Source organism: Echeneis naucrates, chromosome 6, assembly GCF_900963305.1.
Source record: "Echeneis naucrates chromosome 6, fEcheNa1.1, whole genome shotgun sequence".
Lineage (NCBI taxonomy): Eukaryota > Metazoa > Chordata > Actinopteri > Carangiformes > Echeneidae > Echeneis > Echeneis naucrates.
Window position 1 is genome coordinate 10,513,721 of NC_042516.1, and position 27,461 is coordinate 10,541,181.

Sequence of the window (27,461 nt, forward strand, 5' to 3'; positions counted from 1 at the left end):
CTCTCTCTTCTGTCATTCTTTTTTTTTTTCTGTTACAGAGACTAAATAAAGAAAAATATGATTGCACATTTTTTCACCACTAAGTGCAAAAACTAAAATAATGGTGTGTTTACACAAATTTTCTTTTGTGTCTGGATGGGTTCCTTCACAATTTTCTTCACGCACATTGACTATACGTAATCTAGACATCTGCACTTTTTGCGAGTTGCTGCACTATTTATGATATGCAAGCATGCATGTGAAAGCAGATATGTGAGTACATGTACAGTGGGTTTGCTAGGGGGACTATGCAGACTATGGGAGTCCCATTATACAGCGACAAAGTCTAAGCATCTATTCAGCCTGTTAATTTCCCAGCTGAAGTCTCTTCCCACTCGCAGCCTGAAGTGGCTCCATGGTGCCTCATCAGTCCCTCTAAAATGCCTTCTCATTTAACCACAGTGCCTTATTTATTCTAAATAAGATTCCTTTAAAAGCCAACTGGCTGATTAAACTGCCATGCAGGACACCCTTACTTGGTGAAAATTAATTCATGGAATGTTTAAAAAAAAAAACATTTTTTTTTGCCTGCGCACACACTGTTTCTGTCTGACTCAACACCAATTAAAAGGAGAATTCAAGGAAAGGTTCATTACATAGAGAAGAGAAGTGAGAGAGGTGGGTTGGTAGAAGAAAAGGGGATTTGAAGAATGAGGAGGTGATTTTTAAAATATACTTGGCTTGTTAAAATGAATGGTGAATATTTTTCTAGTTGAGGTTGAATACAGCTGCCTGTGCATCTTTCATTGAAACGCATCTGTTACCTTTCTCGCTGTTACACTTTGAATTAGTAAACATCATCAATCAGTATATCACTGTGCTTCATTAGATGTAGTCTGGAAGTCATATTTATATTTTGCATAAAAATTTTAAGACCAACCATCCAGACTGCTCCATGTGTTTCGAGGCTTATTTAACACTGAGTGCCCTATTTCATGTTCAATTAAATGGGTTTACACCTGCAGCAACAAAAAAGTTAATGATACAATTTTCAGTTAAACCACAGCAGAAAAGAAGAAAACAACATTTAGACCTGTGCTTTGTAATATTCAATGGGTCCTCAAAACTCAGCTTTCTCCATTCTGACTTGCTGAACATACATTGTATTTTTATGGAACTTACATAAAAAATAACAATGCTACCAGAAGGAGTGGTAATATTCATAAATATTAGTCTGGAGATATAAGAATGAAGCTTTGAAGATGTGGAAGTCAGATTTGACAGAAGTTACAGGAAGCGTCACAAGTTCAGTGACTTTGAACAAAGACAGGTTAAAAACAAAGTTATACTACATTACGCCTCAATACCTCATGTGACAGGAACACACAGCCAGACACATAAAAATACATGTACAACACTTATATCACACGTCCCTGCTAAACCAGCCAATGCACAGTAGCCTATATGCCACATGTGCCCTCATTCCCCACAGCAATATCCCTTCCTTCCACATCCAGCTATCTGTCTGTCTGTTTACAGCACCTCAGAGGTTAAGGACTGCCCCGGGTATACTAAGGCACTGACCCACGCACCCCCTATCCTACTGAAGCTGGCATGTGTGCTTATTTTTGTGCATCCAATCATTCTTTGGGCATTCACTGTATATGCACCTATGGCCAAGTCGTCAGCCTTGGGTTGTTTTCACTCCAAATACTGCTTGTTGAAATTGTTTCTTGGCTGGTATGAAGTATCCAGTCCATCTGTTGGAGATATAAAATTAGAAACAAGCAAGAAAGGAAGTTTAAGATACTTTGATGACAGCATCTCCAGGGCAACTGCACACATTAATAAACAATATTTAAACTCCACATAAGTCAGGGTCCATCTCTACTTCACCCTAAAATGCACATTTAATGATCATCCTCATGAAAGTTAATTTTAAAAGACCATTTGTCCTAGATGGTTTTCTTTCTCCTGCTCACCGACCATTAATGCTGTCACCTGCTTTCTGCCCTCCTTCCTGCTCAAGTGGGCATTGCTTCTAACATTCCCCCTTAGGGTTTCAACATAAGGCATTGCAAAGGTCAAAAGTTCTGACTGTCATCTTGGATGACTTCATTTATATCATGAATGTCTCTGTACTTTATCATATGTAATCTTGATGTGACATCTATTGAGAGAGACTTTGAAAGAGTGTCTGTATCCTCATCAGTATGGATGCATTATTGCCAAGTTTCTCAAGCAATTCTCCTGTCATTTGTCACCCGGAAGGTGCACGGAGGAAGAACACACACTTATTCAGAGGAGGGCGAGAATGTCATCTTTTATAACTTGCAGCTACTATAAAGTATCTCAGTGGCTCGGTAGTTTCCAGGTCAGTGCTTGTTTTGCTAACACCAGCTGAAAAAGCCTCTGGGATCGTCAGCTAAAAAATAAAGGACTGCAGCCGAACAGGAAAAATGCCAAAAGCTTACAGGTGCCCCTCTGGAGAACACAGACACACCTCTGTCTTACCATTGCCCTTTTCTCTCTTATTGTTGAGCATTAAGAAAAAATGTTTCCACCCATAAAAACTGTTGTTGAAACAGACATTAAAACTTTCTACCTGTGTCAACCTGTGTGTGTGTGTGTGTACTGACATGAGTATGTGATAAATATCCATTTATGTAATTTGTGTGTATGCCAGTGTGTGCTGTGCCCACAGCGTATTTGTCTTTTGGTGAATAGGTCCAAGATGATCATGTTTCAGCATTACAGGGTTTGGTTCAGTGTCAAATCCCTCTGCGTGTAACTAAAGATACATGATAGGAGCACAGCAGCTGGTATGCTGGCGGCCACACACACACCTGCCATATGAGTCAGTCTCTCAGGCCTTCTCACCCTCTTAGACAAACAATGAATCAGCTTGCATTATGACCTCCTTATTTCAACGAACAAGTGTGTCAAATTTGAAAGACAGATATGGCTAATTCAAACTCCACAGAAAATGAAACACACTAGCATTACTGTCCCCGTCTTTCATGTCACTGAAGCAGTTTGACTAAATTTGAGTGAGAGAGTGAGATGATGGTGGGGGAGAGGGGTGGAGCAGCAGGTGTTGTGTGTGCGTGTTTGTGTCAATACAGGTGAACAGAGGGTCAGTGGAGGACTCCCCATATGCCATTTGTCAGATCAAATACATCTCACACTGACATTTCGCTCTATTCAGTAACAATGTAAAACCAAGACCTCGAGCCAATGTGTTCAAGAGTACAGACATATCAACTAAATCTCAAGTTCGCACTATGTTTCATTCATTTATTTATTGAGAGATGAGAAAAGCAGCAAATCCTCACATAAGAGGAGCTGGAACCGCAAAATCCATTTACTCAATTGCACAGCTTACAAGATGAACTGCTCATTAATTCTGTCAAAAGAATAACTGAGTGAACAGCTAATTGCTCCTGCTAATAATAATAATGCTTCCTTATTTAGAAAATCCAAAACTCATTGACAGCTTCAACAACATTTTTCTGTTGTCTACTATGATTTGTCTTTGGGTTGACCAAACCAATGGGTAATGAAAAAAACTGCTTCGCTTTTAAAAAAAACTGCATTCGCACAAATGAATCATACATCATCCTAAATCTTTACAAAATTAGCTAATTTAAGTAACAACCCTCAGTCAGTTCAGCTCATATCTGAACTGAGCTTTACTTCCCCATTTACATCTCCTGCCCAGTCCTTTCTTCCCCTTCCCATCATTCTCTCTCCCTCTCTCACTCACAATCCATGTCCTAATGAGGTGGTAATGAGATTCAGTACCTTTCTAAAACAGATTACAGTGAATTATGTATAAACCTTTCATTGCTTTAAAATTACACAGGTGGTCTGTGTAACAACATGATACTGACAGCACAGTGACAGGACTGATTTTCTTTTACAATTTTTGTTAATATGCTGTTATTTCAAAAATCTAAATTACCATTTTAAGGCAGTTATTACTGCATAAACAACAGAAAATGGATGCTGACGTAACCCTGATTGATAATTTCTAGACACAATCCAGATGAGAAGCTTGAAGAGCCGGCTTTCCAGAAGAGACAGGTTGACACTTCTACAAATACAGCCTCATACAGCAATATCTCACTGGCCCAGGGAACTGAACCGTGAAACAAAAGACAAGAGAGAGAGAGAGAGAAATGACATGGCAAAAGGTGGAAACATTAAGGTGAAAGATGAAAAAAACTAAAGTCACCGGAGTGTGTGAGGGTGCAAAAGTGGAAGCTAAGTGAGGGAGAGGATGATAGACAGAGAGAGGTAATGGTGTGACCTTGTGAAAGGCTGTCATCGCCTGCTGGGAGAAAAATTACCTGCAGGAGATAGCTAGAGCACCTGAAAGAGCATCAGCACCCACCTCTCTCTACCCTGTAGCTACCCTTCACTTCCTCTTTAACTACTCCCAAATGAGGAATATGTTACTTGCTCGAAATAACTAAACTTAATTAAACTGGAATCGAAATGACTCTGGTGGGTCTTATGCTTTCATTAATTAGAAGAGAAATAACCTCACTCTCATTTACTCCTACATTTAATCCATCTTTTTATCTCTCTTTTCTCACTTCTTCCTTCCTCTCCTCTACTGCAATTTGTCTTCATCTGTCTCCTTAGTTGTAAATTTGATTTTATGTGCCTTATTACCGCAAAATCTGAGAACAGTGTTGCCCAGGTTTCAAGGTCATCAGTTTTGCATTAAATTTATTTGAGACAAAGGGCCAACTGCAACACAGTGTCAACAAAATGTTGGTAACGTAAACCTTTCTGTATGCACTAGTTAAGGTAAACACACAACTATCACAAAAATATATAGATGAATTGCTTTGTAATTTAGTGTGCATCAATTCATGAAATACTGTAGCCAGCATGACTATAAAAGAATATCAACATTTCTCATTATTTTAATAAAAACATTAATATGATTCGGTAGCTTGGTCTCAGTAGTTTCTGTTTTGTATCCTTAGATGAACGTACTCAGGTTGTCCACTATTGATATGATAAATAGGGTTTAAAAGAATCAAAACTAAAACACTGTTTAGCATGCTACACTTAAGCAGGAGAAATTTGGTAGAAACAGTGGCAAAACAAAAATTAACATTTTCAGCTGTTTTTCACTGGCGCTGAAAGCTCTTGGTGAGTAAAAGCCACCAGAAATCACTGTTGCTTTTGGAGTAACTTTTGGATCTGTAGTCATCTAGTTGAAGTTGAATCATACAGCCTTATGCTCCTTGTCTACTCCTGGGTTCTTTCAAGTCACATCATGTTGCATTGCCATCTTTGAACACAAGGCAATATCAGACTGTTTTCATCTTTGGTTCCTTGATGATGGAACAAGCTGACAAATGCCATCAAAGCAGCGGCATCCCTCTATCGCCAACAATCCGTTGAGGTCTTGACCTCCTTTGGGGTCACCTCATCACATGACACCTTTAACACCGTGACATGCCTAACCAGCACTTACCATCCACTTTCAGTGCATTGACCTGATCTCTATGCAGTCATTCAATAAATGTTTACATCAAGGTCTCCGACTACATTAAAGCTTTACTGAAGTTCCTCAGTTGTAAGTTGTTTTGAATGAAAGTGTCTGCCAAATGAGTAAATGCTGATTTTAAAGGAATGAAGTTTGATGAATTAAGAAATGTTCTTCTACATCATTAAATAAACTGCTGTGGTGATGAAGTTGGTTGTGTAGCTTTAGCAAAAAGATATTCTCTTTCCTTTTTGAAAGCATCTCCAATTTATTTTGATTATCTCTCCCACTCATGTCCTTTTTGCCTAATTAGCACTGTAATCCCTTTTTCTACCTCCCAACACAATTTGTACAATGGAATTGCTTATGTTCAATCACACAGTGGGAAATGAACTTCTTTATCCACAGTAAAGCCCCTGCTCAATGTACTCTGTGTCCAAGCAAAGGCTGAATTGGGGGAGCATGCTTAAACAATAACTGGTTATCTGTAAAATAAATAAATAAATAAATAATAATAATAAAATGCTGGGCTGAGAAGTAAGCACTTAGCCACAAAAAGTAACCAACCTCTGGCTGACATCTGGTTGAATTTGTAACTGTGGTCACAACACCCACACAAAACAGGTATATTAAAAGATTCACTAGAAGAAGAAAAAGGGCAGCACAGTGGCGTAGTGGTTAGCGCTGTCGCCGCACAATAAGAAGGTCATGGGTTTGGTTCCCGACCTGAGGCCTTTCTGTGAGTTTGCATGTTTAGGTACTCCAGTTTCCTCTGTTGGACTGGAGGCACATCATGTTTGGGTTAACTGGTGACTCTAAATTGCCCGTAGAAATTGAATGTGAGTGTGAGTGGTTGTTTGTCTCCGTCTCTATGTGTTGGTCCCATGATGGGCTGGCAACCTGTCCAGGGTGTTGGCTGGGATTGCCTCCAGCACCCCCTGTGACCCGGAAACGGAAAAGCGGTAGAAGATGGATGGATGGATAGATAGAGGAAGAAAAAAATAAATGTTAATAGGCAAAGGCTGAATTCAACATTGAGAGATTGGAATGAGGAAAACAAGTATAATTGTAATGGCAGAAATTTCTGAATTTAATGCACCCTTAAAGACCGAGCAATAGAGAGAGAAAGAGAAAGAGAAAAAGTGTGTGTTCATTTGTCAGCTGTCACATAAGTGGCAAGAAGGGTCCTGGGAGGCAAAGATCTGGCCTCCCACATGCCCAAAGGGAAAAATGCACACTCACACAGATACACAGACACACATGCGGGCAGTTATCTTGGGAAATAACTTCATACCAAATGGAGCGTTTCATGTTATTGATCAGAAACGCCCACTTTCTTCAGCTCATATTAGCTGAGCACTACGAAGCAGAAACTTGCTGATATAATTTGTAAAATATTGCTCTAAAGCACTGAAACACATGGAGAAACACAAGAAGTAGAAAGAACAGAAGAACCTCTGCATTAGATAATGTTGCTCTGTTACAGCTAGAATCATAAAAATATGTTATCACCTTACCTGGAACCCACCAACAGCAAATATTGGCAAAACAATAGATCATAATTAAACAACCTAAAAAAACAAAAACAAAGACACCATATGATCAGTCTCTGCCTAACTTCAACACAGACATATGGGCTAAACACTAAGTCTCCCTGGTCAATAAATCCCTGGTATACACAAACGTGTGTGTGTCTATGTAAATATATAGGCACAAAGCCCCACAGACACAGGCGAGTGATTCATCACCAGCTGAAGAGAGCATGACCTCCAGAGCCTCTTGAGTGACCTCTGACCTCTTCAATATGACCTTTCCAAGGGGTCATTGTAGACTTATCGAACAACATAATGAGCATTACAACCACAATCACTCACTAATGTTGGGTTTACTCCTAGGAAAACACAAAATATATAGGCCAAATAAAAACACCACCACCATGTCCGCTTTCTACAGAGACTCACTTAAACATATTTCACTATTTTCCTGTGATGGCCGACAACTGACACTGTCCATCTCGCACCCCTGCTCTGCTGTTACCCTGGCTATCATTTCCTTTAACTCCATGTCTACAAGTCCACATCCTTGTCATATACAAAAACACACACACACACACACAGACCAAGTCATTCATTAATGCCTGAAAGGAAATTCGTCAGTGTTAACTAGCTGCCAACGGGTATAATACATTGCTGTGACTTGGGTCATCTTGCGGGTGAAACACAGACAAACAAAGCGGTGACAGTATTATTGACATCTCTTCTAATTAATGGCCTAAAGGTTCTGTGTGACAGACTGTCATGACAATGTTGTATCAATAACTGAGCAGTTTTGTCTATTGCTTTGTGGTTCAAGGCATCTCAGTATAATTTTTTTCATTTTAGGAAACATAGCTTAGTTAACTAGATGAGGCCTGATTTTAGGTGTTCATCTGTGCAGGATCAAACTTGCACCCAACCCACTGCAGAACCACATAGGTTAGGGTTAAATGTGATGGAAATAATAGAATATGACACATTAAATGTAATGTAGTCTATCTTTTGTGTGTGTGTTTGTGTGTGTGTGTGTGTGTGTAAACCCAATAATGAAACAGAGTAAACTCTTTTACACTGCCAGTGGAGTTTCCTTTCTGCTTAGACTGAGGACACACAAAACTGCAAGAAGGGATATCATCACATGCCTGTGCCATGGATGACATCATCATGAAATGAAAGTAAACTGTAAAAAAGATCCGTCCCATCCATAGCTTGGTGCCCTTATCCATGTAGGAGCCGCTTCAATTGACTATTTCAAGGTCACAGATCATTCTTTCATCTCCAATACAACTCCCTGTGTTTGTGGTGTGAGAGCACTATGCCAGGCAGGTGACAGGCCTGTTTAGTGTTTGTGCTCTAACAAATGTTACACCAAGAAATGGGGCAATTTTCATGCATGTCTGAATACTGAATATACCTTTTTATATTGTTGGCAAAAGCCTGATGTTGGTCTTCTCAGCTATTATTTTGATCAGCTGAAAAAGAGCGACATGAGGTGTTTCCAATTTCACATAAGTCCACGATATATACTCAAGGGACTTATTTAAAAAAAAAAAAAAAAAAAAAAAAAGAATGAAACAGAACTGACAAAGTCTGAAAACATTATCCTAGAATATCCTACAGCAACTGTCTTTGAGATGTAAAGCCTTTCCCATCCTTTTCCAGCTGTTCAAGCGTCCACATCTCTTAATAAGACATCAGTGTTTCCTGAAAAGTATAAAAATCGCGTGACAAGTCCATCAAACCCCCCAACTGAGGGATTTATCTCCCCTTCATTCCTTTAAAGCTCATACAACACTGAGACTGATTTGGCAGAAGGAGAGAAAACAGTTAACATGAAACACTAGTAATCCTGTCATATCATAGTGGGTGTGATGCATACACTGTGCTATGATATCTTCTTGCTCTAGTTGTCCTGTCAGTCTCTGTATAAAGACAATACGAGTCAGAAATGTGGTATTATTACAATGATATGGCTCACCAGTTAAATTTTAACAAAGCAATAAGCTAGCTACCATATTCTTATTTCACTATGCATTATTTAGGTTTGCTCACTGAAAAGAACATTTCCATTTCCAGTTTAAAGCTTGCATTTTTACCTTTTGAGAAGCCCAAGTAAGCAAACGGGCTAGAGAAAGCCCCCTCTCTATTTTTACACATAACCTTTCACCATTTCTCTCCACAAGTCAATTATAGATGGCTAGTCCCATCTATGGACTCTTTCACAAATGTGAAAGCCCTAATCTAAAGCTGCAAAATGAGACATCATGGTAGAAAACACATAGGCCGACTATTTGGTTTTAATTTTAAATTTGACTGACTTCACTGTGGAAAGAGATTTAAGACGTTTTCCCCCCACTCTAAAAATTCATAAGGTGATGACCTGACTTTCCTACTTTTCACTCTTATCTTAGTCACATTCTTTTAGAAGTTGAAATGGCCAACATGATCACCAAGTCCTTCGATGTGGATAAGAGATTCTTTAAAGCCCCTCACCCAAGCGCAAACTCAATCCAAATTCCTTTGCAAAATACAGAATTGGGATTCAATGATGGAAACCCAGTTACTTGCAGAACACCAGAGTTAAAGGTCCCCCCTTTATCGTCAATCCTTTATTAACCTGGCCTCTTATAGCTTAAATCCACAATCGGGGATCAGCGAAAAGGCTGGAGCACAGTAGGGTGCCTTAAGAGCCCAGTCGTCTGAACGGATAAAAGGCGGGAGCTGTTTGTGATTGCTGCTGAGGAGGACCTTATGAGGACAGTAACAATGTGACAGGCTGTGATTATGCAGCCATTTAGTTTAGAGACCAGTCATGCACACACATCGCTGGCGCAATTCAATAAAATAAGGGCACAGAAGAACAGTAGGTTTGTTTTCCTGTTAGCATACGCTTTTCCTCTGTAATGGAGACATAAATATATTGGCTCTTTTACTAGATTCCTAAATGTCTAGCACATTCAGAACCAGACGTAAGCTGCAAGCTCTAACTATGAAAACTATCTGCACCCAAAAGCCATAGACCAACGTTATAAGCCTGTCAACAGCACCTGTGCCACTTATTTAAAATGAAAAGTGCAGTCTTACGTCAAATTCTTTGGCAAACTGCATTCCAACAGGTTCATATTTCAGATGTATTTCATTTATTTACAGATTGTGAATAATCATTCTAGTCCTTGGAACATTTGTCAAATTAAAAAAAATCTTGTTTACTGTTTATTCATTAGTGGTTTCGATGGGAAAATTTTTTTACTTACAAACAACAAATTAGTGCTCATGGGTTTGAATACCTATCTTAAACAGCTTTCGTTTGGATCTCAACTACACACGACTAAGGGTTCATGACTGCATCTTACACAACTATCATGAGCTTGCCTAAACAAAATCTCAAAGCTGCCTCTGTGATAGTTGCTGCTACAGTACCCCATTTTGCCATGATGTGACATGCAAACTGACCCACAAGGTGAAAATAATACCAGCAACAGTTTCACAGCTGGCTACAAGAGCAAGTTGGATGTCGGGAGAGGTTGTTGGTTCAGACCTTTAGTCCCATACTGTGAGCAGGCATGAATTGCAGGCACATACGCACACCGAGGCTTTGATACCAGAGACCCATGCTGTGGTGAGCCATGCATTCAAACCCACTTTGTAGAGCAGATGTGACAGGTTGTTTGTTAAGAGCACTCAGCAACACACACACACACACACACACAAAATGCACATACAAATGTGCTATAGAATTGAATAAATTGAACATGCCTAGAGATTCTCAGGCATTGGCTAAAATACAAAACCTGTCTAAAATAATCAGAACTACAGATGCTCTACTGGTCCACAGATCTGCTGATCCTCTAATTATCTACATCACTGGCACCCTCTGACTTCACAGAAAGCCTTAAGGCAACAGTGTGTGTGTTATAGGCATATTTAAAAATAGTGTGGAATGACATAATACAGTATCTTCGGTTTATTAGAGGATACTTCCCAAAAAATAAAAAACATAAAAACCACAAATACAACAATAAAATTTCACTTAATCATGTGCATGGTATGTACATCTTCTAAATATAGAAATTTACTGGCTGCAAAACTGGGCATTTTAAATAAAAATTTAGTTTATTCCTAGTAACTTCTACAATTTGAATGCTTGATTCAATTTAAGCAAACATTCCCCTCACTGCAACATCTCTTGTAATTTTATGTCCCTTTCACTTGAAATTTCATTACTGGAAACAAATAATATACTTTTTACTGGCTGCAGCAACAAGAGGACCTAACACATGGTCTTTTAAAGCCAATAGAAGCTGTAAAGGTTGAGTCGTTTAGGAGCAGGGATTTAGACATTAGTTTCTCATCACATTACATTGATCCCTTCTGATGCTTACTTTGCCTATCACCTTTTCTTCGAAACACGCTCAAAAGGGGTAAGACTGTTACTTCACTTTCAGCATTCCACGTACAAAATTGGGACTGACTGTCTGTTGAATGTCTCGAAGGTTAAGGGTAGATAAAAGGTTCTACAATTTACCGTTATTGAATTAAAGGGATACATTTGTTTAGTCAGGAATGCAGATTATTAGTATTTTAAATGTCATTAGCAGGTTCAAGTTGATGTGAATTACTTCAGAGCTAGAGCAACCCTGGGTAAGGATAATCTCACATAGGAGCAAAGACTTTATTTGCATCTTGCTAAAGATGCCAAGATCTGTAAATACTGCTAAATTAGATATTAGATGTTGATAAAGGGAACAACAACTAAAAATAATTCACAAAAAGGCACCCACACTTTTTAATGGCTTTTGAATTTGTTCAAGAAATAAAGCAGAGTCTCAAGCCTCTAAGTCTTCACAATGAATTAATCCCAATTCTGGCATTTTTGTGTTTGGTGACAACAATGGAAAAAAAATATTTGTTTTGGCCCCTCATTTCTTATCAAATCACATCTTAAGAAATTTCACTTTGACATCACAAGAACAAATGAAAACAAAATAGGACAAGTTGGTGTTGAAAAAAAAACAAAACAATCAGACTGATTTGTTTTAGCTGAGTTTGTTTAATGTTTGTTTAATCCAAGGCTGAAGAGGTAAAATGGCCTCGGTTTGTTTTGTCGATACCAGAGCCATTTTGCTAAGTTATATTGCCTATATTGTGTCCTGCCAGTTGGATGTGCCCAAAACTTCGAATGGAGGTGCCAATGGTACCTCCCACCTTAAACATGAAGGAGTAATGGCTCAGACTAAGTCCATCGTCTTGCAGAGGAAAATCATTTCAGCCACTTATACCCACAATCACATCCTTTCAACCCTAACCCTTGGATGAGGGTTGGATTAAAGATCAACTGGAATACACAGATATGACCTTGACACAAACTGCCAGTTCATTAATGTTTACTGTTGATCCATCACCGCTTCACTTGTCAGTCTGTCAATCTCTCCATCTGTTGTAGGTTCACTCATAAACATGATCCTGAGATATTTAAATCCCTTTACTTGGGGCAGATATCATTGGAAGAGAGAAGTCCACTGTTTTCCCAACATCCAATCAATTTCAACAACGTTAAACTGCAAATCTGTTTATCTGCAAAAACATTCATTATGAGGCCCCCCAAATCCAACACTCTCTTTCCCTTCTCCTTGAAATCCTGTCCATGAAAATCACAAGCAGCTTTTGTGACAAGGGACAACGCTGGCAGAGGCCAACAACCACTGGGAACATGCTTGACTTCCTGCCAATAACAGGAGCACAACTCTCTTAGGAGCCAGATAGCTTATAGCAAAGGCCCCAGGACCCTGTGTTACTGCAGTGCCCTCCAAAAGATTCCCAAAAGATCCTACTCGAGGGACTTTTTAGAGTCTACAAAGCATGTTGACTGTGTGGGCAAACTCCAATGACCCCCCAAGTAGCCTTGCCAGGGCAGAGAATCGGTCCCCACAATTGGTCAGAGACTTCTTTCTGGCAACATGTTATAGGATTTCCATAAGAGGCTGTTCAGCGTGACACTTTAATAACTCAAACACCAACCTAATTTTTGAAAAACAACTCCATGCAACACTGAAAAGACGTGTCACCCAAGACAGCAGTACAATCTTCAGTTGGCAGCATCTAGAGAAAGATCTTATCCATTGCAACCACATTAACGCTGAGGGTGTCCTTAACTACTTAGTAGTTATGTCTCCCTGATGAAAACAGAATGCTTTAAGTCCTCCTTTCCCTTTCTCAGATGATGGCTGGGTTGAGCCTCCTTGTGGCCACCCATAAGTCCTTTGCTATTGCAAGCTAACCATGAAAGTATCCTTGGCCACCAGCGCCCACTAACAGGTTGTTGGGTTGTAGCCATAACCAATCCTGATGACAACTCCAGGCCTCCTCACCTCGGCAGAGTATTTGAATATGTCCAGCTGAGCTTCAGACCTGCCCCTGTCCATCAGGATGTGGGAGTTTGAGCCTCAGCCAGGCACCCATCGAAGGTAATATAACAAACAGAATTAAAAACAGCACAGAGTAGACAAAATGACCCATTTAAAATTAAAACTTAACAACCCGTCACCTCACACCTTACTCAATAAAACACCATCATGAGAGATGTATATGTGTCAGCACGCCCTGAATGTGTGTGCGCGCGGCCTAAAGCTGCGCTCGCTTTGTATGTTTTTTCCACGCTCAGTCTCTCTTTTCTACTGTCTGACTATTTTTGTATCTGTATGTACTCCAAAATGTAGGCTAATGCCCTCTGGAACTGACAGATTAAATGCCAATCTCCGGGTTGTACCAAAACCAGCCCGAGGCAGCAAACTGGTGTGTGTGTGTGTGTGTGGCCAGCAACAAATTCATGCCTGTATATCTGCTAAACTGGGAGAACATAGACATAAAATAACTGCCCTCAGTAAACAACTCTAAAGGTCACTGCCGATTTCAGATTGTGTTTACCACTCTGTCATGTTTTGATGAAGAGGAAACATTTCTGGCCTTAATGTCAGTCACTTTCGTAGTGCCCATTCATTTAAAAAAAATGTTGTGAGGCCAAAGTAAATAGCCATGTGCATTATAGGCACTGTAGAGCAATGTCAGACTATTGAATGATTCTTAGAAGAAAAAAGTGCACTAATATATATTTATATGACTTAGAGAGGGTGTTTTTTCCTGAGGTTAGTCTGTGATACAATATTAATGGACCCACTCAAGACTTGCCAAGCAAAAGTTCACCATATGACAGACTGCAGCCTCAGCTCTCTGAATTAAAGGATTTGGAGAAAGTTGCCAACATTTTCCGAAAAAAGGTCAAAAAAATTGGGCTGTGGAATAACACAAGCAAATTCTGTTTGAGGATAGATTTTCATTTAAACGATTTTATTTGCAAAGCATGACCATAACCTCTGGTAAATATGTGGTCAGGGATCAATGACATGAAATCACTTGCCTCGCGTCATTCGACACCTTACTAATCAACAGTTGCTGCCACAGGCTACAAGCTGGTTCACCACTAAACTCCATCGAAATATTATAGTATAAACACACACTCAGCATGTGTGCTTAAGCTCTTTTCAGGTTACACTGAAAGTGTAACCTGAAAACAGCTACAAAGTCGCAATATTAACCAATAAGACTGTGTCCATTTGCCCTGATTCCATAGCAGAATATGGGGCAAAGATAGAGAACCACCAGTGAACCCAAGTTTAGCTTTAAACTAACTGGAATATATTTTTAAAAGTATAGCAGATCCTTTTTATTTATTTATTTATTTTTAACTTTAGTCTTATCTTGCATAATATATATATACGACCTTAGATCCTGTGTGTAGAGCAGCTAACTTGAGGTTTATTTTCCACTATACTGGTCGCAGCATGTATTGCACAATCAATGGCCTGAAATTTGCAAAGAAACTTCCACCAAAACAAGACTGAGCCAACAAGTTCTGTAGCTATGGGGCATAATACATATTCACCACCCAGCCTACACATCTGGTAAAATACACAGTATAGGCACAGCACATAACACTTTGGACTTTTTCCAACAGTTCATTCTGTGTGTTGTGTGTCCCTTTTCAATTAACATTAATGATTTTCCTTTCTTATGGTTGGTTCATGAATATTAAAACTGTATTGAAATGAATGTAAATATAATGTGGGAATTGCTGTTTTTTGAAAACAGAAGTACAAAGCTCTGACTCAGCTTCTAATTCGTTGAGTGTACATTCCCTTGATCATACAAATTACTTGAGACAGTCAAGTGAAGAAATCCAACACACACACACACACACACACACACACACACACACACAAACGCGGCAGTTTAATTACATGCTGTTGAGCAACTGTTTCTTTTATGCATTCCACGTTCATCGATTTGAGTGGTCCCTGAAACTGAATTACACTATACATTCAGCGCATATCCCCCCAAATATCCACACTAATAGACTTTTTAGCATTCCAAGGCTGCTCTACTAGCAGTTCAGACCACTTGGTGAGTTGCTTTTGTAGGTGTCCTGCTGACGCCTTTAACAGCAAGGCAGCATCAATTTAGGAAGCTGGAAGGAATCCCGTCTGCCACTAAAAGATGTCACCATATTAGAAATTTGTTGTCTGGTACAAACACCGATGAAATTTTCAGATTCATGAACACACCCAAAGACAGACAGACTGTAGTTTCATTCAATTTACGAGGTAACAGAGCAATGGGGGGAAAAACATAAAATTAAATTATGACAGGCTGAACAGTAATGTTGTGAACACACTAATGTGAATACCAAGCAATTGCTCCATTTGCCTAAATTATGCAACATTATCATTATTATCTGAACATTGCTGCAACAGATGCAATAGATGTTTCAATTTACAAGGAATAACTAACATTTCAAGGTAAGGTATCTAAAACTCACTCACTGAATTTCATACACAGATCCAGATGCTGATCTTTGAGATGCTTAGAGAACTTTCATTTCTACCCTCTTATTAGAAATTCTGTCATAACATTTAATATTTCTTTTCTGCAATTTGACACTAGATTAGTTGCCAGGTTATTAACTGCAGTAGAAACTTGGTACCCAAGTCCACATTCTTGTGATAATTAGTAAACAAAGTAATATTCAGGTCTGCATCATCTAGGAGTTGTTGAGCTAGACATATATGCAGTCACTTTAGATTCAGCTTAGACCGCAGCAAAACCTATGTGCCAAGTTCTGGTTGTCCATATTAAGTATATCAACTCATCCATCCACCTACACACAAACAACAAATTTCCCCCACATACTTTGCATGGATGCAAAGTAAGACGCAGTCCTCCAGAAGTAATAAACCATCTTTTCACAGTGTCTCTTGAAACTATGGTGGAGGACCGCTGAAAGCCCCAGCGCTTCCATTTCAAACCCCTAAACTCATTTACTAGGACACTGATTGTTACTTCTGTGACAATGTGAGTGTGTGTATGTTGTGTCCTACACGCACACAACCATTGGGGACAATTTGTTATACACACTTCAGTGCACGCACACACACACACACACACACAGCGTCACACTAGTAGTTAATGTGACATGATGACTAAATGGTCTACAAAGTGTTTTTAACAAACACAGGGCCTTAGATAATTCTATGAGCTAAGATAGGTAAACTGAAACACACAGCCTTGATTCACACACATGCATTCACCAGTTAAACATCGAAGCCATCCAAAGATATAGACTTCAAATAAAATTGCAGTTTAACCCATTCAGTCCATTTTTTTCCAAGACATGAGGAAAGGGGGACATCAGCATCAGCACATCAAACTAGTTAATCAAATGATCTGAAACAAGTTATCCAAGACTAATCTATGCTTGGGATTTTGAATCACTGATTAAAAGAAAAAAAAAAAAATGTGAAAAAATTAAAACATCTTTAGGACCGCTCAGACAGGCGACACAGCATGTGCTAATGTGTGTGGGAATTAGGAGAGTGTGTGCTTTTGGTACCAGGGGGTACAGGCACAGCAGCCAGAGTGTGACTGAGCGCGAGGCAGCTCGTGTGTCTGCCTTCTTCTCATTTATTCTCTCTGTCAATCATGTGAAGAGAGGCAAAGAAAAAGGAAGGCATGAAAAAAGACTAACTTAAGTGGGCATTTGGATTCTGTCTGATTCCATACCCCTTCATTTTTGTGTCTCCATCATGAAAGTAGCAAGTGATGAAAGGCAGAAAAACTTTTTTATTCCTCCTGTGTGTCCGTTTGTATGCACAGGCACACGAGTTTGTGTGTGTCATTCCCAGTGAATAGACCATTAATTGCATTACCATTACAGCTGGGTGATTTCCAGTCAAAGAAAAACTCTGACATCAACAAGGAAGACATTTTCTAAGTCTCCAAGTGTGTCATTATTTGGTGCATTTCAATTGAAAAATTCTTTGCATAAAAATGGGCTGACAGAGAGTGAAAAAGAAAGCATGGGGAGACAGCTGTAGCAGAGACAGGAATATTGCACTGATCAGATTGGCAAAGGGAAATCGCTCAACCTTGAAACTGTAATATTGCCTTGTGATAAGCAACTGCATTCTGATGGTTCAGATATCCAAAATGTAACATGTGACAGATGACAAATTCTCCCTTTTCATTTAGCCTAAAATGCAAATTGTCTGTAGGACACAACAAACTTAAAAGCCCATAATTTGGCCATCCAAACTTGTCAGAGAACTGTCCAGTAGCAGCGATGAGGTCATAGATGGAAGAGGCATTTTTTAATGTTGTCAAACTCTTTACAACTACAACCACTGAACTGGCTGCGGTTGAAACTGGAGAATGTGCACTCTCCCCACTATCATTGTGGAAATCAGCTGTTTTTATCACTTGCCAAAAGGTAAACAGTCTCCATATGAAAGATTGTTATTAGACCCACTATTTAAATCTTTTTTATGATGTATATCATGTATCATGCAAAACTCTAGAAGGGCATTAGCATGCAGTTCCTCCGTGGCCCCAAAATACAGGTTCAAGTGAATTATCTGGATTTTCTTCAATGGCTGTTATTACGGTTTTTACAAGAAAAATCAGTGTCTCCTTTGTAAGGCTGTGGTGGAGGATTTGAAACCATCTGTGTTAATATTGCATATATTACAACAATAACAGTTAATATATTCACAGCATATTCACAATGAAGCTTAAAAGTATCTGCAACAGCAAAACTCACAAAATCACCTCGTGACTCAATCTCTCTTGTTTACTCTCACTACACAAAGGCACACCCCTGCCAGGTGTGTGTGTGCCCCTGATGGAGGGAAATTAATCAAAATGCAAAACAGTTTTCAGCTTAATTTCCCTGTATTTATGCAAATTTGTGTGCAATTCTCACTCTCTCTCGCACTGTATTTCAGCATACAGTGTAGTGAGAGATCTGTGGAACATTGAGGTGGAAAGTTAAACTGGCGAATGGGCAGAAAAGATGTCAAGCACATATTCAGAAAGAAGTACTTTGTTTGCAAAATCCAAATTAAAATTGAATTAGGTGCTAGATGTGTTTGTTTAGATAACAGAATGGGTTAGGGTTAGCAAACATATTCATTCATCAATGTTTGACCTGTCTCATTTATTGTGTCTTTATTTGTTGATGGGTTGGATATTGTGGCCAGCATTTTGTTGTCTTTGTTTAAGGTAAATTCTGAGTCATATCATCACAAACAAAATGGCGTGGAATTTATTCACAAAGTTACGCTAATGACCTTGATGATTTGCAGTCTAAAAGCGCACAGACTCAGTTTTGTCCCAGTAAGCAATCAAACTGATGTCGATTGATATTTTTGTCAAAAATCGTGCTGTAACTATGTTTATTAATCTGTGTTTTATTTTTATCATACTCTAATTGAAATGCCTGTTTCTTTTTTGAAACACTGGCAACATAAAACAAGAAATAGAGGGCAAGGTGTGCATTTGTGTTTTTCAGTACTTAATTGAGTTTCTGAAGTGGTCTTCTGCAGGGTTTTTCACAGTGCAGCTGTTGAGCAACCACAGGTCCGCTTCTGTTGGGTCATCTGTGGAAAGAGAGAGAAAACATGCACGTGTTTTTGCAGAGTAAAAGCATAAGCCTGATTTTTCACCAATCAACACACAATCATAAGCCAAATCATAAAACACCAATTTCAAATTAGCACAATTAAAAAGCAGAAATACATCATTGGTCCCTGGCACAGTTAAAATCCATCAGACATTTAGAAAAAAGTATGTTAGTACAGACACACACTGCTGTGTTTCTCGTGTTTCTGCAATGTGAAGCTCGGCTGCTACTCAAGGCGTTTGGGGCAGGTTTTGCATGGCACTGCCAGGAGAGCTGTCACACACAAAGGCACACATACTCAGGGGGATATGGCATGGCTGTGGTGGGGAGCTAGAAGCTTGATTGTTTACGCTACATTGAACCAGATATTTCACTTAGAATCCACTTCACAGCTGCAGTCATGCATATATACACACACAGTATTTTCTACATTAGTTAATTTGATACGTGACCACAGCATTTTTCACACACCAGGTCCCAGGATGCAGAGAAAGGGAAGACCAACAACCTTGCCTTTGGTAAATTCTGCTTCTTAAATCCTCACTTTCACCAAAAGCATTGCACACAGATCTCACACTCCAGCCCACACACAGTTTTGGTACCAAGGACTCATTCTTATTCTGACTAAACAATCAATGTTTTGGTTGCAGATGCTCATAAGTAAGATAAATTCAGAGAAAAGATCCAATGGCATCAGCATAGCTCAAATAACCAAGGCATCTTCAAGTTTCAGTAAATTGAAATGTGTTATGTTATGCCAGTCTATCCAATGAGGAAAAGTTCGAAGACAAAAGCAAAATAATTTTGATTGAATTAAATTGAATTAAAAAACTAAATCTTAACCATAATTCTTAATATGTTAACACAGTGGTATGGACCTTGATGTGTATTAGCTCATTGTAATAGACAGCAAGTTGAATTTAATAATGTTTTATGAAAACAGCTGCATGTCACCATATAATCGTGGACATTAATCGTGTTATGCCTTGTGTTCAGGGAAAGGGCTTGAAACTCTAAATATACTATTCTTTGCTATTTTTCAAGCTACAAAGAATGTGTGTGTGTGTGTTTCTGTTTGTTTGAGTGAGAGAGAGAGAGAGAGAGAGAGAGAGAGACAGATAGATAGATAAGTAAATGAATAGGGAGAAAGACAGAATAAAGTTCAGCTGGCAAAACATGCCCATTATGGCTACCTTTATTTGTCTAGGCAACCAGCGCGCGCGCACACACACACACACACACACACACACACACACACACACACACACAGGACTAGTGGGAGTGGTCTCAGCTGTGCAGTTGCTGTCTCCTCTCTGTCCCGAGGGAGGATTTCCAGACCAACAATAACAGCCTCTCCATCAATTTAACACACATACACAGACAGAGGGGGAGGGAGAGAGACAGAGAGACCAACAGACAGATAGATAGACAGAGAGAGGGAGAGAGAGAGACTGAACAGTGCAAATGTACCAACATCTGCTAAACAATCCTATGTACAGAGTCAGCATAATTTACCCGTACACAGAAATAGGGAACTAAACCAATAAAGGGAACTACAGCCAAGAAAAACATATACACAGACTGCTCTGATATTTCAGTTCCAAGGCATATTTTTCATTAAAGATTCTGTTTTGTTAAGTGATTAAGTTTTAAATGATTCACCTCATCTAGAATGAATTAGCATAAAAACTTCAAATGATTTCATTTGCATTAGTTGACAAATGATAGTCTGTAAGAAGTAGTAACTTCAAAATCACACTAAGAGCTAATCTTTTGAAATTTTCAGTTCAGCAGTTAAAACAAAAATTGTTACTAATGTAATTGATAAATTATTTCAGCACTAGATTAACTTCTATTGCTATTATATAACCCAACAGCATGCTATAAAACTAGCTATTGTTCATATGATATTCATCGCTGACACACAGCAGCCTTGGTCCAAATGGCCATGCCAATGGCTAATTTTCTGGTCTTTGTAGTTTTAAATCTCTAACGCCCTTTAGTCTGGCCAATGACAACAACAGCAGCTGTTCTTGGTCCAGCTTCATCTCAGTGGATACACACACCCACAAGTGCAACAGTTCATCCCTGTCCAGTAGCACAGGGCTGGCACAGGGCTGACACTTCTGCAGCAGAACACTGGGATGTCTGTGCCAGTGTCACATTGGTAGCAAACACATAACCCAAGTCAGCAGCCCTACTGCTGCTAATGATCTGGAGGTCAAAGCCACCACAACAGGCTGAGCTCACCACTGGCAGAAGCTGCTTCTGAGCTCTGTCTAAATGTTTTTATTTGAAAATTCATTCAGTGATCACCTCCCTTATTTAGGACACATTGCATCTCCACCATCTTAGACAGCAGCTGATGAAAGCAGAAACTTGGTCTGGGCAACTTAACTAAAATGAAATACCTAAATCTGGTGGCTTCTACTGACACAATCTCTACAATCAGCCCATTATGTAGATAAACTTCAGAAAGTATCCAAAAACATCTCATAACTTAAGATTTAAATGATATGCAGACTCTGGTTTAACACAACATCATATTTAGGTCATGAGAACTATGCTTAAGTCAATTAGCTGCTATTTGGGAAACACTGACATTGATTATCTAAAATATGACATGAGAAAACACTCATCTTCACAGCTGCAAACACAATTTACTGTCTGGTTACATTCTTACTGCTCTGTCAGAAATAATACTATGATCCGTGGACTGCACTGACAATGGCTGTCACATAATCAGCGACAGTTCTTTATGCTGAGCAAACTGATACATTTGAATTTTATCAAGACCTAACTGGTATCATCCATGTCACAGAAATGCATTAGCATCAACTCAGATTATGCACTGCAGCCATAATTGTCATCTCATGATGAAACTAGAAGGTTCAACATTGTGCATTTCAAAGATTCTATTCATATTTTTACATGTTTAGTAAAAATGTGACATTTATTCATGAACTGGTGGCGCGAAGAAGTGAACAGGGTACTAGAAAGAGTGGTGAAATTTAAATGCTGACTTTCTCTTTTGGTGACATTTGCTTACAATGTTATTAGCATTGAATATGGAATTGTTACCCATTTGTTTTCTTTTTCCAAGAAAAGATAAGCAGGAAAATAAAAACTGGATACCTTTTAGCAGGTAGATGGCAAATTAGGACATGAAGAGTGTAAAGTCTGATTATTTGTCTGTACTGAATAGGAGCGTCACAATCTTGATTGTAAATTAGATATTGATCGCAATGACAGCACAATTTCAACCTTCAAAATCAAAGGTGGAATCGAGGATGTAGCGAAGCCCCCAATATCACATCACAGAAGTGTGTCAAGACACTTCTGAAAGAAAAAGCACACACAAGTGTTGAAGTGTGGCCAGCCTGCATTACCTTTTGTAACTTGAATCTGCTGCCAGTTAAAAGGCACCATGGTAACTGCTGATATAGAAAACATTAACTCAACTCGAACCCCATCCTGAAATCACCAGCGCTGAAATATTTCGTTATCCCCCCCTGAGTTATATCACTGTTTGTAAGCTTTGTTATGTATGTGTGTGTGTGTGTGTGTGTGTGTGTGTGTGTGTGTGTGTGTGGCGTCCTCCACAGGTAACAAATACCTGTGACAGGTGACAAATACAGCAGGACAACCCCACAGGCAACACAAAGAGGTAGACTTGACCATGAAATCAAGACCATCAACTAAACTGCAACAAAATTCAACTCACACTAAAGCAAATACTACTAAAGGATTTGTAGCATGAGACGTGATTTAGTGGTGGAAAACCCTTTAAGGATTTAAGATTTAAGTAGCATACTGGAACCATGCTATGAAATGCTAAGCAGGTGACATCTTACCACAAAGGTCTTGCCCTCCATGTATGGAGTTTGCAGAAAGTGCATTTCCAGTTTCTGCTGAAAGAAGGTATTGCTACTTTAAGTTGTGAAGAAATTATTACAATTTGCAAATAAGGCCTTAATGCAGTAAATAGCAAACAACTGAGGGGAGATTATATCAATCAACACATGTAGAAAATCTTCTGAAAGAAGATTAAGCAAGTTATCATAGTATAAAACCAATGATACTAGACTAGATAAGAGTAGACAAGTCTAAAAATGGCTACATCTAGAAGATCAAGAAATTGAATCAAATTGAGAAATTAAAATCAAAAATGAAACTGAATAGAGGATTTGGAGAATCAGGACACCCTTATCACTGAAAGATATTTCACTGTGATCACCATCCTCCTCCTCTGTCAGACTCAGAGGCTTCCTTTATGCCTAAATGAAGCCTTCTCCGGCTTTTGCTATATTCATAGGTCACCACATTTATGTTTTCCTGTTAATGGCTGCATCAGTGTGGGAAAGCAGACTAAGGTGGCAGTCAGTGACTCAGCACTCAAGTGCCCAAAAAAAACCACCAAACAAACGGTGCTATTGTGAAATCTCTGGAAAGTGACATTTGCATAAGATTTGCATAGATATAAAGGCTCAGCCAATGGCAGGGGAGTGATGTGGTTCATTTGCATGCAATGGCCACGAGGCAATTATGTTATTGGTTGTTCGAACAGAATGTGCCGACTGTTGACTTATCTTTTATCTAATAAAGAAAAGACCCAGTGGGTGAGACAAGCATCCTAGTATGTGTGTGAGTGAGGGCAAATGACTGTGGGCATGTGTGTGGGTGGGTGGATGGATGTGTTTGTGTGTGTGCGTAAAGAGTAAGAAAGCACTAAAAGTCAGAGTGTTTTAAGAGGATGTTGAGATATTCCCACTCACACTTTTTGTGTGTACAAGTTTTGTATAAGCACTTATTTCCGTACTCTGACATATCATGTACAACAAATCTGAACAAACTAAATCTAAGAATACAACAAAAAGTAGAAAACGTGATCCAGAGTAAAGTAATTGTTAATGACTGTTTACAATGGTCACATCAGACCTTCCAAGAGAAGGCACATATTAAAACAACAAAATGTTCACGACATTTTTTATTTAATTTATCAGAATAAAAAATGACAGCTCATGGCAGTTATTTGTGTAGTTGTCTATTTATGCAGCTCTGGTGCTTCTAGTGCTAAATATCACTAATGCTACTATTGATGGCTCTGCATTAGCCAACAAATCAATTTCTGTGCTTTAGCTTTTTATCATCAAACATGTGAACAGACCAAAGACTTCCTCTGGAAATAAATACAAATTGTACCGTTGATTTTTCTCACAGTGTAGTCAGATCAAACTGTCCAAATAGCTGTTAGAGGCACTGCAGATGGTCTTGTGGTTATGGCAAATGCCACGTTAACAGGGGGTCACAGGTTTGACACCAACCCGGGGGCCTCTCCCACTTAATGTCATTGGAACAAAAAAAGTGTGTATGCATTTGCATGCAATTTCTACCTAAATTCATCCTGCAACTAAATCAGAGTTAGATACTAGAAAGGTAGCACCTGAGGTCAGTGTGTGCGTTTGTGTGAACGAAATATGTGTTTGTGCCCGCGCATGTGCAAGGTCATACAAAGATGGGAAGGAAGCATTATGGGAGCAGGTGCAAGCACCAAATAAGTATAGATAGAAAGATGGACTAAAGAAAGAGTGAGTGAGCATCAGATGGCTGCTAGTGTCTCTAAAAAGAAATAAAGCAAAAAGGCTTGAAGGGCGGTAGGTAGGAAGGAAAGAAAGACATGGAAGATGGTCATCCTGTAAAATGTGCAAAAGGAGAGGAGTGAGTGTGAAGTGGAGGCAAGTAATAGTCGACACCCAAATAGTTTTAAGGATGACTAACAATGCTGCAATGAGTGAGAAGAAAAACAGAGCGTGACAAAACAAAACGTGAAAGGGGGAAGGGGGCAAAAACAGAAAGGAAAAAGATGAAAGTGAAAAAATATATGTACAGTAAGGCTGGGCACTTCATCTAGTATTATTTTTAATTAGGATTTGGACCTTAAAATTATTATGAAAGCAAGATAATCCATATAAAGCTATTATTGCTCTGCATTCTATTTTGCAACAACCACTTCTAGCATTCATTTCAGCAGACACTAGCAACCTGCATAATATTGGTATGGCATTTGAACAGAACAGAAAACAGGCCTGTGCATAACGCAACAGAACCAATACAGAGCAGAAAACTAATTCATTGGAGAGCATTTCTGCGGTCACAATAGCATCTCAAAAGATCAATTCTGTCTGTTGGGGCTGGTCAACTGCAGAGCTATGTGGAGTAAGAAAAAAGTGTTTTCTTCAGTTACTCAGAATCTCATTATTTAAAGTAGTATGTGCTTGTACCAATGTTAGCCTGACATGACAGAAGAAAAAGACATTACCATCTTTAAAAACATAAACTGCATATTTTACAAAGGCAATACAAAAAGAGTGAATTCCTTAATACAAAATGGTTGAAAATGCGATTATGTTCATTCAGTCTACTCAAATTTCAACAGTATGAGGTTTTTTTCTTTTTTTCAGCGCTTCAGAAGAAGACTGAAGGTACAGTCGAAACATGTCAAGTTAAAGAAGCATCACTGTCTGAAAAAAAGAAAAAAAAACCTCATATTAAAATGGTTGAAAGTTGAGAACACAAAAACCTAGTCCATATAATATTGCAAAAGTCGTGGAATAATTATCGCACTGTTTACTGTGATATTTCAGAGACTGCTGTTGAACTATGTTTCTTATTTTCATTCATTTTCATTTAAAATGAACAATATATTCACTTACACAAACCTGCTCTGAACTGAAACAAAACACTTGTTCCATGAAAATAATAGGGGAAAAAACGCACAGTTCATAGCCAACATGTTTATGTGCACAAATCAAATTCAACATTCAAATTGTATCACTATTTCTCTTCCAGGAACAGCTATAAATTATGTACTCTGCTGTATCTGCACATTTTGATTGTCATTTTGCTCACAGGTGTGTGCAGCACCCCGCAGAGAAACAGAAATGAGGCTCAGCTGCAGGGTCAGAAAGCAGAGAAACACACAAACAATAACAGGCAAAATGGGAATAAGGTAATTTCCCTAAACTCTCTTGTAACCACTGTATGCAGATGTGCCAATTCAGCAATGAAAACTCAAACTGTAAATTTAATTCAGTTGTTCATGTAAAGAGAAAATACACAAACCTCTCCTCTTCAGACTCTTTGTGAATTGATTTAATTTTATCAAACTTCCTGATTCAAACAATGCTTTTTTTTAATGTAGTTTTAATAATTTCCTTCCTTCCAAACATCATCTTCCAAAATAATTTTAATTTGTGCATATTTTATAGTGCTAAAAAGTGGGTCTCCAACAGTGTAGAAAAGTTTGGAGAAGCATCAAGCACAACATCAGCAGTGGAGTGACAAAGTAAAGACAATATACCCTTTATACCCTAAGTGACAGAAGAGCATGGGGGAAAGTTCTGTCCCTTTACAAATTTGAATAACAGCCCTGCAGTTGTATGTCACCCAAGCACCTAAGTTAGAGGAAATATGGTCACAAGCTTTGGTTCTTGAGTAACAGTGTTGAATAATTGGCAGAAGTGTTTTGTTGAAAATTCAAAAGTCACAGTGGCGTTACCACTGCGACCATTTGGCTATAAAATACTATTATTTCATTTTATCCTATGGTATTTGAGTTATATCATGCTAGATTTTTGAAATTTAAGGCCAAAAACATGTTCACTCTAAGATTGTGAGGTCACTATAAAGTAAAATCAAAATCTAATCAGTACATCTCTGAATCCAAGTGAGTGTTTTCACCAAATTTGAAAAAAGTTCCCTCCAGCCACAACTGAAGAGGATGGATGGATAACCCGAAAACCCTGTTTCAGGACAGAGGCATGCATCAAGCCAGCAGGAGCCAGCAGGAGTGGAAAAAACAGCCATTTTTCTAAAGCATTGTTGCTAGAAAGCTGGACAATGGTGTATTGGGCCTTCTTTACCTCCACAAGTGTGTTTGCACAAAGAGTAACATCATGAAGGGCAACACAGTGGTGAGACTCCCTACGACTGCACAAAATAAGACAGTGTGGATAATAGTACAATGGATGGTGAAATATCTCATACAGGACTGGTGCCCTACTATTGTCTTTGTGTGCCATTTAAATCCTCCGGTGGTCAGTGTGAGGCCTAAAGTAGCCAGAGGTGAATTCACAGAGTCAATCGAGGACAGAACGGCCTTTTTTCCCCTCTCAAAGTGAGTAAAATTAGTTTTCAAAGATGTTTCCAAAGGAGTAAAAGACAATGCTCAGAGTTGTTTGAAATAACTATACTTGACTGAAGGCCCCAAAGCATGAAAATACATGCCAGAGGCATGATGGAGGCAAAAGAGAGTTCAGGGTTATTCTTACTGCGTTGTAAAGCTTAGATACCTGTTATTTACCATAATATCCTAAAATCACTGTCACTCTTATTCCCTCTTTTCCCAAAGTAACTTTTTCCTTTAATC

The 27,461-nt window shown here is 38.9% G+C and overlaps 1 protein-coding gene across 1 annotated transcript in view; it reads right to left on the reverse strand.

The window, feature by feature from the left end:
- Window positions 1–27,461, reverse strand: part of cdkal1 (CDK5 regulatory subunit associated protein 1-like 1) — a 202,331-nt gene that overhangs the window by 149,995 nt on the left and 24,875 nt on the right. The window contains exon 4 of the mRNA XM_029505241.1: window positions 18,926–19,010. Within this exon, the coding sequence (XP_029361101.1) occupies window positions 18,926–19,010 (85 nt within the window). The remainder of the gene's footprint in view (window positions 1–18,925; window positions 19,011–27,461) is intronic.